The sequence below is a fragment of the Cibotium barometz genome, chromosome 59 (genome assembly GCF_041138505.1).
Source record: "Cibotium barometz isolate CiBa-2024 chromosome 59, ASM4113850v1, whole genome shotgun sequence".
Lineage (NCBI taxonomy): Eukaryota > Viridiplantae > Streptophyta > Polypodiopsida > Cyatheales > Cibotiaceae > Cibotium > Cibotium barometz.
In genome coordinates, this window is record NC_141104.1 from 31,737,474 (window position 1) to 31,751,938 (window position 14,465).

Here is a 14,465-nt window from a genome sequence, read left to right on the forward strand (position 1 = left end):
TGCTCATTCTCTCGATCCTCCCTCCCTCTCTCTGTATCTTTCTCTTTGCTCACTCTCTTTATCCTCCCTCCCTCCCTCTCTCTCTCTCTCTCTCTCTCTCTATCCATCTCTTTGCTCACTCTCTTTATCCTCCCTCTCTCTCTATCCATCTCTTTGCTCACTCTTTATAACCTTCTATCTCCCTCTTTCTATCCTTCTCTTTACTCACTCTCTATATCCTTCTCTCTTTCGCTCTCTTTATCCTTCTCTTTGCTCACTTTCTCTGTCCTCCCTCCCTCTTCTCTTTGCTCTCTCTCTCTCTCTCTCTCTCTCTCTCTCTCTCTCTCTATTTCTTTCTCATTTCTCAACATAGTACACTTAACTCATGTTTTGCATATAGATCCTTCGAGTCTACAAACTTAACACTACCTTATTCATCCACACAATACAAAAAATGTCAATTCTTTATTGCTTTGTATGACATGTTGAGCACAAACATCGTTGAAACTGTCAATGATATCTTATTGTAAAACCTCAACATACATTGCTCTCGTCCTCTTTCTCTCTTTTTTCATACAAAAATAAGATAATCATAAACAATTCAATCACTTGAACATTCACAAACAAATATGTTCATTGCACTACAATGAAATCTTCATCAAGACACTCTCCACAACATCCTCTTCGAGATCAATACAAACAATGTCTAATTTGCGCGATACCATAACACAATCTCCACATCCTGCAGAAAGCTCTATTATCACTTGCAATTTACAATTTTCATTTATAAGGCGTTCTATTTTTTAAAATTAGGTCCATTTACAATTTTCATTTATAAGAGGTGTCCTATTTATAAAATCTCTACTTCCTAAAACAACAAGAGGAGTGAGCGTGTCCATCCATCTATGGCGTCGATGATGGCCCATCGATACCTGTTCTCTTCTTTCCCTACACAAACCAAACTGCCCTCGCTCTCTCTTCACATCACTTCACATTTGCGAAAGCCTAGCACCACGATCTCCCCCGAACCGCTTCATCATTATCTTCATCAGAGCTTCTTCTTCCTGCACTGCAGAGAATTAGGTTTTTTCAGGCCTCTGAGTTCTAGCGGCGTACATGTGTGTGCAGGATTGTCTTCTGCCTTGAAGCCTGAGAAGCGTGTTGAGACAGATTTTCTGCCCTCAGACGTCCGCGAGCTCACCATGAAAGCTGTGGATGAGCTCGGAGGAAGGGTCACTGTGGGAGACGTGGCCGGCAGAGTGGGCTTGAAAATTAGTCAAGCTGAAACAGCATTGCAGGCCCTTGCGACAGATTCCAGTGGTTTTCTAGAGGTGCACCATTGAGCACTTAATTCCATTGCAACTAAGTGCAATCCACTTAATTAGTTCACATAATCTCGTTGCTTATTCATGGATCTCGTTGCTTATTTATGAATTAGTTCATTTAACCTCTGACTTGATCATGGACCTCAATCAATGCAATCCATCTTTAATTTATGAATCAGTTCAGTTAATCTCTGGCTCAATTATGGAGCTCGAGCAATAAATCTATTGTGGGATTACTAATCACTTCAATGAATCTCTGGATTAATCAAGGAGCTAGAGCAATCTAGGTGTAGTAATCACCTCAATTAGGTCATTTAGTATCAGGCTTAACCCAGTTTTCCAGTGGTACAGCATTCATTTAGTATCAGGCTTAATCCAGTTTTCCAGTGGTACACCTTTGAGCACACATTGTCCAAATTGCTAAAGCAGTATCTGGATATAACTGTTTCTTATGCAGGTTTCTAGGGATGGTGATGTTCTCTATGTCTTTCCCAAGGATTACAGATCAATTCTTGCTGCAAAGTCTATCAAGCTAAAACTTGAACCTCTCCTGGGCAAGCTTAAGGTATCAACTGCTATCTCATTGTTTTTTGTGTGTTTGGATTGGTCCTGCCTTTCGTAGAACTCAGAGGCCTTGCTCATTGTGCGTGCAGAAGGTGATAAGAAATAGGTCTAATCTACATGTTTTTGTGACACACTAAAAAAAAGAAAAGAAAAGTGAAACCACTGCTTCATGAATAAAAGTAATGTACATTCATAGCTGTCCTAGAGTGGGACAGCTACGACTCAGATCAGAAACAGTGGGAAAACACCTCGAGCTGTGGAAAAGAGAGCTCTCGCAAGGTCTCCCACCTCATTTTCTTGCAATTTTTTGGAAGCGGCTGTGGGACAGCTTTCTTCTGCAGAAGATCACCTTTTTCATGTGGTAGCGGTAGCTGGCACATAGGAGCTTAGCTGTTGGCACCTGGTTGGCCATTAGGGGCAGACCAACATCATGTCAGAGGTGTGGCCATCCTCAGGAGTCTTAGCGTCACTATCTTAGGGATTGCCCAAAGGCCCAACAGTCTGGCAGAGGATCCTACGAATTTTCTCTATGGATCGGGCTCCTGCCCATATTGTTACGTGGGGCGTTGTTGCTTGGGCCACTAAGGCTGCGATCATCATGCCGTATGAGGAGGAAGGTGGGGGACTAGCCTTTTACGTCTCTCACCTTTGTATTTCCACTACTGTGCCAATTCGAGCTCCGACTTCTAGTCCTTGGACCCCAGGTTCTAGCCAGAGATGGGAGATTTGCAGTAGTATAGCTGTGTGGCATATATGGAGAGCTTGATGCAACGAAGCCATCAAAGGCACCCTCACCCTGCCAGTGGAGTTTATTTGGAGTATCTGGCTCGATATCATTCATACCTCAGAGGTCAGTGGGGTAGCTTTACTCAGGGCAGCTCAGACTACATGAGGAAGTGGCGGGAGGCCTTCCTAAGGATCTGGCGGCACGGTCCCTTTCTTATAGATATTGGTGGCGAGCCCACTTGGCATTACAGACCACTTGTGTGGTTATTTCCTCCTCTCCCCATTGTATGAGATAGCCTTCTCCTCTTCAAGCGGCTAGCTGGAGGAGAAGTCTATCCTTCCCTTTGTTGTTCTTGACTCGTGTTTCCCTTTGGAGATGGATTTGTACTTATAGCCATTTTGGCTATTTTATTGGTAACTAATAGAAGAATCTTTTGCTTGGAAAAAAAAAAAGAATATATGAGAGATTGGTAAAGTGATATACGGAAGAAGGAAAAAGGGTCGACATGAACAACAGGAATAAGAAGTTGATTCCAGACATGGTAGATAGTCCAAAATGCCCAGAATCTCGTCCAATCTAGAAAGATTGCGTAAGCTGGCAATGGTGGAGAGAGTCGACCAAAAAGCCAAAATTACACCCCAAAAAGTTTGCCTGGAAATTATGCCCGTAGGTGTTGGGACAATTTGTCATGGAGGGCTCGAGAGTGGGAGCAGTGCACGCGTCGCGCGCGCACACACACACACACATGTATATCATTGATATGGGAAACAATGAATTGGGAATGGAAAACATGCTCGTCACTCTTGAGGGGCCTTTAAGGGGGATACGCCAGGCCAACAAAGAGGCAGAAAGCAAGGGAGCGAGAAAGAGACGAGAGAGAAGGAAAGTGCAAGAGAAAAGGAAAAAAGAGGGGAGAAAAGGAGATGGGGGGAAATTTAGAAGCTTGGAAACAAGTTACTTGACCTAAACTGAGTGTAAATTCTAGGGTGCAAAAATGCCCAAATAACGGCTGCAATGCATTTTTGGCTTAAGGATCCCCCAAAATGCGTGTTTTTGCGAGTAGATTCCTTGTTTCTGGGCATTTCTCAAAACCATGCATTGTGTGTGCTCGCGTGCGCTGTGATATGCAGCGGAAGTCTTTGTATTGGAAGATTCCGTCACACAAATGCTCACACCGTCTTATGTATCCTGAGTTTCATGAGTTTAGAAATCCACTTTAATACTTCAAACTTTATGAGAACTGTACACCAGATTGGGTCCCGAATTACCCACTGAAGGGCCCCCTATCCCGATAACGATTTGCTTTATTACTTTAGAGAGAATGACTGTGGACTGTAGATTTTCAATCCGTGTTTCATGATACGCAAATAGACCCAATCCCCTTCCTTGAAGTGGACATCTTGTCTAGACTTATTTGCTTGTCTGCTGTATGCTTCCTGAGCTTTGGTCAAGTGGTCCTTGACTGACTCAATGATCTCGGAAAATGATTCCGTGGTTTTATTAGCCTCTAAAGATGGAGACACCATTCTCATCAAAAGAGAAGAAAAACGGCGACCAAAGACTGCTTCATATAGAGTCCGTTCGACACTGGATGAATGAGTGTCGTTCAAGATAGTTTGGACCAATGGAAGATAATGTTCCCATTTGGACTACTGGTCATGACAGTATGACTTGAGAACATCAAAGGCTAACTGGTTATAAATTTCTGTTTGGCCATCTGTCTGCGGATGGAATGCACTAGACAACTGCAACTTAGTTTCGAAGTTTTCAAATAATGCCCTCCAGAAATGCGAGGTAAACTTGGAATCTCTAGCTGATGTTATGGTGCTAGGCAAACCACAAACTGGATACCAATGCTTGAGAAATAGACGGGCTACGTCCTCTCGGCTGTGGCCGTATGCTTGTATGGGATGAGCATGTAGAATTTACTAAAGCGATCCACAATGGTAAAACACTGAGTGTTATGGGATCCGGTGGATGCTGGTAGAGGCCCTACAAAGTCCATAGATATGTCGATGAAAGGTCCGTCGGGGATAGACAAAGGTTGAAGTAAACTTGCCTTCTTTGTATGGGGAACCTTGACTTTTTGACAAATCTTACAGGCTTGTACATGTGCGTAGCATCACGCCTCATCTTTGGCCAATAAAAGGACCGTTCTAATTTCTCGAGGATACTGTTGATACCCCTATGTCCTCCAACTAAGGAGTCATGGGCATTGTGGAGAAGAGCGGAACGCTTTTCCGGAGTAACACAGAGACGGTTCTTGTAGGGCAACCAACCGTTCTGTACTGAATAATGGCTAGGCTAAACTGTACTGAGTACCAAACTCAGGGGAGTCGACATATTGGTCTTTCATACTATCTAAGTCCTTCCCCGTGATTTCGAGAATGGTAGATTCTTTGACTGCCTGGATGCTGGACTTTCGACTAAGAGCATCTGCTACTGGGTTATGCTTACCAGGGATGTATTCAATCATACCTCCAAACTGTTGGAAGATTTGACTCCACCTGGCCTGTCGATCACTCCATTGGGCACTTGGCATAGTCTGAAGCCACTTAAGTGCTTGGTGGTCTGTTTTCACTGTGAAAGCCTGTCCATAAAGAAAAGGCTTCCAATGCTTGAGCGCTGTGATCACACCCAAAAGCTCTTTGTCATATACCGAATAATTCTTTTCGGCGACATCCAACTTTCTACTGTAATATGCCACGGGTCTATTGTCTTGCTGGAGGACTGCTCCTATGGCTACATTGCTGGCATGTGTGATGACCTCGAAAGGTTCGTCACATGATGCTAACTTTAGTACAGGTGCTTCTGAGGCAGCTTTCTGGAGTGCACGGAATGCATCAAGCACCTTGCCTGTAACTGAGACTTTTTGCTTGCGAGTCTTCACCCCCTTGAGCAAGTCGGTAAGAGGTGCTGTAAGGTTGGAAAACTGATGGACATGGGTACTATAGGCCTGACAAAGACCTACGAATGAACGGATTTCTTGGGCAGACTTAGGAATGTCCCAATCTAAGATCTCCTGAACCTTTGATGGATCCAGTCTAATCCCATCGGAACCGATGATGTAGCCCAAATACTGAACTTCCTTAACACCAAAGACAGACTTTTTGTCGTTTATGTAGAGCTGATTATCTCGCAAAAGTTGCAAGACTTTCTCCACATCTTTCTCATGCTGCTCCGCAGTGGCTGAGAAGACTAGTATGTCATCAAGGAATATGAAAACACACTTCCCAATGTGGACTGCGAAAATCCTAGACATCATCTTATTGAAGGTTGCGGGTGCATTTGTAAGCCCAAAAGGCATGACTACGAACTCGTAGTGACCACGCTCTGTCTGAAAAGCTGTTTTTGGAATGTCAGCTTCAAAAATGCGGACTTGATGGTAACCACTCTTGAGGTCGATCTTAGTGAAAAACTTAGCACTGTCTAAACGCTCCAAAATGTACTCTATCCTTGGCATAGGAAACTTATTCTTGATAGTGAGTTTGTTTAATGCCCTGTAGCCTACACAAAGGCGTGCAGACTTATCCTTCTTTTGGACAAATAGGATAGGTGTAGCAAATGGGGAGGAAGAAGGCCGAATGAATCCGGCTCGGAGAAGCTCAGATAGCTGCTTTTCTAACTCACCCTCTAAAGTCTTGGAAAGACGATCGGGAAACTTGCTAGGAGGATCTGATCCAGGGACCAAATCAATGTGATGGTCCTCAGGGCGAGAGGGTGGGAGATTGGGCAGGAGATTGTCCCTAAGCATAATGTCCTGATGTCTGGATAGGAGGTCTGCTAATTGAGGGACTGAAGATGTAACGGATGCTACTAATGAGGGAGGGGCTGTTTGAGCACGAACATAAAGGAGTGCTCCTTTTGCTCCCTTGCGGATAGCTCGTCTGGCGTGGAGATGCGAAATCAATGGGATGCCAAGAATGCTTCTATCCCCACGAATCATGACAGGCTCAGGAAAACCTTTACAAATAGTAAAAGTGTCTTCCCCCCAAACGGGGATAGGCTCATACTGACGGAACCACTGAATTCCTAAGATCATGTCACACCCCAACAGAGGTGAGATGATGAAATCTCGTTGAAATGAGGCCTTCTGAACTTCAAAGGCAAATTGCTGTGCCTTGTGGAAAATGTGGGGGTGTGAAGACCAGGTGTAAACCCGTCCACATCCAAAGTGGACCTGGGAGAGAGAGTGCTGAAAGCTTATAAACTCCATTCTCCACTCCGCCTTCCCAAACTACTTGGCCTGTTGCTTTGTCCTGGAGAGCAACAAAGTGCTCATCAAACTCCACCCGTACGCCAGTCTTGCAAACCTGATGCACTGACAACAGATGAAAACCAAGTGACCGAACATACAACACCTGGGAAGAATGCTTCCCCCCTCTGCCATCGGGAACTATCTCCAACCTGCCCTCACTGTAAACTGGGATAGTGGATGTATCCCCAGTAAAAATGTGACCAGAAAACCTGCAAAGATCGTGTAAATCGGAACGGGAAGGAGTCATGTGCCTGGAAGCACCACTATCTAGAATCCACTCTCGAGTATCTGTTGCGGAGAGTCCTCCAATCTCCTACCTGCCTGAAGAAAATGAAACATCGGTGTCCACCTCCTCTAGGTGCACAAAGGCCGGAGTCTTCATGATTGCTGCTGAGGAATCTTCACCCTTCTCGGTCTTCCGCGTGGGACACTGCCTCCAATAGTGGCCTTTCTCGCCACAATCATTACAGGTCGTCTTTGCCTTTAGTTTCTCGCGGTCAGCGTCGGACTTCTTCTCAAAAGACTTCTCTGAGGAAGCCTTCCCTTTGCCTGTGTTACGGCCTTTCGACCGTTGGCCAGTTAAGGCCTCCGAACCTCCACCCTGAGGAGTTATCGTCGATCCAAAAGGACCGGGAGGCTCAGACACAGATGTGGGATCGTGTCAACGCCAAAGTCCGTTCGTTTATCTTTCTCAACTGCACACCACAGGTAATCAATCATGTAAAGCATATGACACTGGCCAGAGGTATATGGAAGCATTTAGCCTCTCTTTACAACAGGGTATCGCCCATGAAGAGGATTTTCTTGGAAGTATAGATGCGGGTTATGAGCCTTGCAAAGTCGTTGACGATACGGGAGCATATTAACAAGCTACAGGCTCTTCAGCCTGAAGTTCTTCAGGCTGGGAAGGAGATATGGACAGAGGACATGGCCATAACGTTGCTGTCGCACTTGCCCTCTCAGTACTCAGCATTTTACTCGTCTTTGATTACCAGTGGCAGGTTCAACACCATCACGTGGGAGGAGCTTGTGCCCATGGTCTTGGACCAGGAGGAACGATTAACGAACCCCTTCCTCTACTTTCGGCCGTGGAACACCAACAACGACGAAATCAGTGAGGTCGTAAGACTCCAGAACAGATTCCATCATAACTTCCATATGCCGTAGTTGTTCCCGTCCAACTGACGGTCCACCGGGAACGTGGGGAGTGTCGGGATCTTCACATGCCTCTCGGCCATCTCAAACAGATCTGCCATTGCGGGGATGTACTCTGAAAAGGGTGGGTGAGTGGGAACAAAGAAGAACTAACACTTGCAAGTGGTTGTCCAGCTCATCAGCCCGCCGTCCTCTTGCTTCTCCTCTTCTCGAACAATCCCGAACAGTCCACCAATCAGCAACACAACAGTCCCCCTCTTGCTCACACAAATCCCAAGAACTATCTAGAGCCTAGGCTCTGATACCATGTCAGAATACGCAGCGGAGATGATGACCAGATCTGGGAACACGAGAGCAAAACGCAATGCGGAAAAATAACAGCACAAGAGATAGAGTGGTAGAGGCATGTAACTCTGCTCTATATACACAAGAAGATCCCGGGAATGATACAAAAATGACAAGGGGGTTGGGGGGCATTTTATTGTCAGAATATGCAGCGGAAATGATATCCAAACTTGGGTAGACAAGAGCAAGTAGACTGCAGAAAATAATCAGCACAAGAAACACAGAGAGATGTGTGTAAACTCTTCTCTATACACAAGATCCCGGAAATACTGAATGAGAAAGTGGAGGAGGATGAGGGGCAATATATACAAGCCCATGAGGGCAATCGGCCAGCTCTAGAAAGTGCCCACGACTAGGTAAAATCCCACGACTGCTGAAAATAGTAGTCGGCCAGCTCCAGATGCCCCACGCCTAGACAGAACAAGTCGGCCAGCACTCCTACAGCCCACGACTGATACAGATGCAGTCGGCCAGCTTCAGAGTGCTCCTGGCATCAACTGGCAGCCCTCCAGCCACTAGAAAAAAATGGGAAAAATAGGGAAAAAATACGGGGAGTGTGGAAAAATGATATACGGGCGGGCACACCCACAACAGAGGCCCTGGTGTATACAAATAGACAGGAGATGACTTCTAACACCCCCTCTCAGCTCCTGGCTGTGTAACCAACCCCAGGGAGCTGGAGTGCCACCTGAGCGTAGCCTGAGGTAGAGACTTCGTGAAGAGGTCCGCCGCATTGTCCTCCGTCGAACAATAAAGTAGCAAGATGTCACCCGCCAAGATCTTCTCATGAACAAAGTGATACTGTATCTCTATATGCTTGGTCCGGGCATGGAAAACCGGGTTCCGAGCAATAGCTATACAACTCTGGTTATCACACTGGATGACTGTGGACTCCCTCTGTGGAAACCCCATCTTGCCTAGCAGCCTCCGCAGCCATACAACCTCACAAGCAGCACCACAAGCAGCCCGATACTCTGCCTCTGTCGAAGAAAGGGCAATAGTTGGCTGCTTCTTGCTGCTCCAAGAAACTGCTCCTGAGTCGAGGGTAAAAGTGTATCCTGAAGTAGATCTCCTCGTGTCTGGATCTCCTCCCCAATCTGAGTCACTCCAACATTGGAGCTTGACTCCATTCCCTCCTGTGTAAAAGAGTCCCAGATCCTTCGTACTCTACAGATACCACAAGATCCGCAATCCTGCGTCCCAATGAGTCTTCAATGGCGTCTGCATAAAAGAGCTCAACAGCCCCACGGAGAAGCTCAAGTCCAATCTGGTGTTCAGCAACCAGATCAATGAACCAACCAACTTCCGGTACTGCGAGGCATCAACTGGCTCACAAGGATCTGTAACGGTTAACTTTGTGTTCGGGTCCATCGGCGAAGTAATAGGCTTGCAGTTCTCCATCCCAAAGGCCTCAAGCAACTCATGAACATACCGCTGCTGAGAGACGAAAAACCCCCTCTGGGTCTGCCAGATCTCCAACCCCAAGAAGAAGTGGAGTAAGCCTAAGTCGGTCATCTCAAACTCTTTTGACAAGGCAGCCTTCGTCACTCCAATGTGCTCCACATGACCGCCGGTGAGAATGAGATCATCCACATAAAGGATGATGAGTGTGACCATGCCGCGTTCCCGAAAGAGATACAGGTTCGGATCTGCAACCGATCTCTGGAATCCAGTCCGAATAAAGAAGGAATCAATCTTCTGATTCCAAGCCCTCGGAGCCTGCTTAAGACCATACAAGGCCTTACGTAACTTGTAAACCATCCCTTCCGATCCTGGAACAATAAAGCCTGGAGGCTGCTCAACGTACACCTCCTCCTGCAGGTCACCATTAAGGAACGCCGATTTTACATCCATCTGGTACACGGGCCACCTCTGAGAAGAAGCAAGGGCAAGAACGGTCCGAATCATGGTCATCCGCGCTGTCGGTGCAAAGGTATCCTCGTAGTCGATGCCTGGCCGCTGAGCATAACCCTTAGCCACGAGCCTGGCTTTGTGTTTGTCCACCGACCCATCAGCCGCGTACTTGGTCTTAAAGACCCATTTGACACCAATGACCGACCGCTTCGACGGCCTCGGTACCAACTCCCAAGTGTTGTTCTTCTCGATGGCGTCAAGTGCCACCTGCATGGCTTCCCTCCAAGTATCCTGTGAAAGGGCTTCCTTTACGGAAGTGGGCTCTTTATCCCGCATGATACGAGACATAAGAGCATAGTTCACCTGAAGAAGCTCCGCCGTGTTGCTTTTATCTCGAACTCGATGTGATCTTCGAGGGCCGTCCTCTGTGGTCCACTCGGAGGGTAGCTCCGTGACACCTGACTCCCGAAGGGTGTCTAACAACCACCTAGGTACTCGAACAGATCGTGGAGCCTCCTGTGATCGCGGGGGCTCAACTCCAGCTGCGGGCTCAACCTCCTGTGATGACTGAGGTGGATCAACTGGAGTGGTAGACTGGGAATCATCATCAGACTCTGGATCTCCAAGAAGTGGCGGCTCCTCGACAGTGGATGCTGGAACGTGCTCGTCAAAGACCACATCCCGGCTGACAACAATCTCGTTCCTCTCTGGATCATACAACCTGTATCCCTTGGAAAGAGAGTTATACCCCACAAATACCAGCTTGCGGGACTTGGAGTCAAGCTTCCCCCTCTGCTTCTTCGGAATATGTACATACGCGTCACTCCCAAAGACACGGAAGTGCGAGACATCGGGTTTCCTGCCAAAATATGCCTCAAATGGACTCATATGGGGTACAGAAGTCGTCGGAGAGCGGTTAATGGTATGGACAGCTGTTGCCACAGCCTCACCCCAAAGTGGACGAGGAAGATCACGATGCTCCAGCATAGTCCTCGCCATCTCCACCACAGTCCTGTTCTTACGTTCAACAACTCCATTCTCCGAAGGCGATCCGGTATTGGCCAATTCCCTCTTGATGCCATGATCTGCACAAAACCGAAAGAATACAGTCGAGGAGAATTCCCCTCCTTTGTCAGCCCTGAGAGTCTTGACCTGAAATCCAGACTCTTTCTCCACCATCACGTACCAATCCTTGGACCGAGCAAAAGCCTGGTCCTTCTGTGAAGAAAGTAGACCCACGTGAATCTGGTACAATCATCAACAAGCAGCATGAAGTAGAGAGATCCTCCCAAGGATGGTATATGCTGTGGTCCACACAAGTCAGTGTGAATCAACTCCAAAGGTTTCGAAGCCCGCCTGGAAGCCTGCTTCGGAAAGGATTCCCTGTGCTGCTTACCACGTATGCAAGAACTGCAGCGTCCTTGCCTACTACCAACATCTGGCAAGCCAACCACCATTTGGTCCCGGAAGGCGCGCCGCAAAGCATCCACATTTAAGTGGCCAAAACGAAAGTGCCACAAATCTCCGACCTGAGAGCCTGTCAGTGAGGAGAGTGCAGAGAGCTTGTAGATGCCGTTCTCCACACCGCCTTCCCAAACAACTTTGCCTGTCTCACGGTCCCTTAGAGCAACTGAATGCTCCTCAAATTCCACCCGAAAGCCAGTCTTGCATACCTCATGCACTGACAAAAGATGAAAGCCCAGAGCAGGGACATAAAGTACACGGGAAGCATGCTTGCCCCCCTTGCCGTCGGGAATAATCTCCATCCGGCCCTCACTATGAATCGGAATAGTGGAGTTATCGCCAATAAAGATACGACCTGACTGCCGTTTCAGATCCAGAAAGAAGTCACGGGATGGAGTCATGTGCCTGGAAGCACCACTGTCGAGAATCCATTCCCGGGTATCCTTTGCGGTGAAGCCAACTGCCTCCTCGCTCGAAGATGATGAAGCATCGGAGTCCACCATCTCCAAGTGCACAATTGCCGGAGTCTTCGCAGCTGAGGCTGAGGAATCAGCACTCTTCCCTGTCCGCTTAGGGCACTTCCTCCAGTAGTGGCCTTTCTCGCCACAATCATTACAAGATCTTTCGGCCTTCAGCTTCTCTCGTTCTGGATCAGGCTTCTTCTCGGAAGACTTATCTGGTGAAGCCTTCCCTTTGCCCTTGTTGGTATTACGGCCTTTCGACCGTTGGCCAGTTAAGGCCTCCGAACCTCCGCCGTGAGGAGGGTTCGTGAAACGTTCCTCCTGGTCCAGGACCATTGGCACAAGCTCCTCCCAAGTAATGGTGCTGAGCCTGCCACTAGTGATCAACGAGGAATAGAAAGCAAAATACTGACCAGGCAAGTGGGAAAGTAACGTGATGGCCATATCTTCAGATGATATCTCTTTCCCAGCTTGAAGGACTTCATGCTGAAGGGCCTGCAGCTTGTTAATGTGATCCCGCATCGTCGAAGACTTTGCAGGGTTCATAACCCGCATCTGCACTTCCAAGGATATCCGCTTCATGGGTGACACCCTGTTGTACAAAGAAGCCAAGTGCTCCCATATGCCTCTCGCCAGCGTCATGTGCTTCACATGGTTGATCACCTGTGGTGTGCAATTGAGGAATATAAACGACCGGACCCTGGTGTTGACACGGTCCCACATTTGTGCCTGTGCCTCTCCGTCCCTCCTCGTCGATAATAACTCCCCTTCCTCAGCTTCCGGCCTTGGCACCCCTTTGATAATAAAATCAGCAAGGTCATATGACTCCAGAATTGACTCCATCATGACCTTCCAGATGCCATAATTGGACCCGTCCAACTGACGATCCACTGGGAACGTGGGGAGAGTCGGAATCTTCACGTGCTTCTCAGCCATCTCGAGTAAATCTGCCATCTAGGAGAGTAACCTGAAAGGGTGGGTGGGTGGGAAAAATCTGAAAATCTGAGAATATGCAAGTGGCTGTCCAGCCCCTTTGCCCGCCTTCCTCTTGCACCTTCACTTCCCGTTCAGCCCGAAACAGTCCACCGATCAGCAACCTGTTGCTCCCCCTCTTGCTCAGAAAAACGCCCAAGATCTCCTAGAGCCTAGGGCTCTGATACCATGTCAGAATATGCAGCGGAAATGATATCCAAACTTGGGTAGACAAGAGCAAGTAGACTGCAGAAAATAATCAGCACAAGAAACACAGAGAGATGTGTGTAAACTCTTCTCTATACACAAGATCCCGGAAATACTGAATGAGAAAGTGGAGGAGGATGAGGGGCAATATATACAAGCCCATGAGGGCAGTCGGCCAGCTCTAGAAAGTGCCCACGACTAGGTAAAATCCCACGACTGCTGAAAATAGTAGTCGGCCAGCTCCAGATGCCCCACGCCTAGACAGAACAAGTCGGCCAGCACTCCTACAGCCCATGACTGATACAGATGCAATCGGCCAGCTTCAGAGTGCTCCTGGCATCAACTGGCAGCCCTCCAGCCACTAGAAAAAAATGGGAAAAATAGGGAAAAAATACGGGGTGTGTGGAAAAATGATATACGGGCGGGCACACCCACAACAGAGGCCCTGGTGTATACAAATAGACAGGAGATGACTTCTAACATTTATATGGCCCCCCATCAGCAGTCGGCCTGCTGTAGGGCAGTCGACAGGACACATAAAATCCCCACGACTGAAAATACTCAGTCGGCCAGCAGAAGAGGGGGTCGGCTAGCATCATGGAAGTCGACGACCCATGCAAATCAGTCGGCCACCTCCAGAGACTCCACAGATGCAGTCGGCCAGGTTCAAGGTCCTCCTGCCACTACAAGACTGCCTCCCATGCCACAGAAAAATAGGGAAAAATGGGGGAAAAATACGGAGAGTGGGAAAAAATGAGAAAACACCTCATAAGGGCGGGCACACCCACAACAAAGGCCCTGGTGTATAAAAATAGACAGGAGATGACTTCTAACAGTTTGATCCCGTCTACAACAACTGTGGCTGCTGTTCTTGAACCTGCCGGCTACTGCATCAACACCTATATCCAGTCCTGTTGTTGGCCACTGCATTAACATCACTTGGTTGCTACACCAAAATAGGCTTGTGGCTGATTTTGTACGCATTATTGGATTGCCACACTTGTACCGGCTGGCTGCTCTATTTACATCTGCTGTTTGCACCCATTAGGAGTACAACAAAAAGGGAAATGATCTTCTTTGGTGAGATTTGAATTAAAACCTTTGCCAGGTATTTGTTTCTATATTTTATTTCAAATTCAGATAACAATTAAAGT

General features: G+C 47.5%; 1 protein-coding gene across 1 annotated transcript in view; it reads left to right on the plus strand.

Moving 5' to 3' along the window:
* Positions 1-833: 833 nt before the first annotated feature.
* The window catches only part of LOC147605717 (uncharacterized protein At5g03900, chloroplastic-like), a 45,202-nt gene continuing 31,570 nt past the window's right edge, over positions 834-14,465 (plus strand). Inside the window, exons 1-2 of the mRNA XM_086793695.1 lie at positions 834-1,310; positions 1,762-1,869. Of these exons, the coding sequence (XP_086649821.1) occupies positions 885-1,310; positions 1,762-1,869 (534 nt within the window). The 5' untranslated portion in view covers positions 834-884. The remainder of the gene's footprint in view (positions 1,311-1,761; positions 1,870-14,465) is intronic.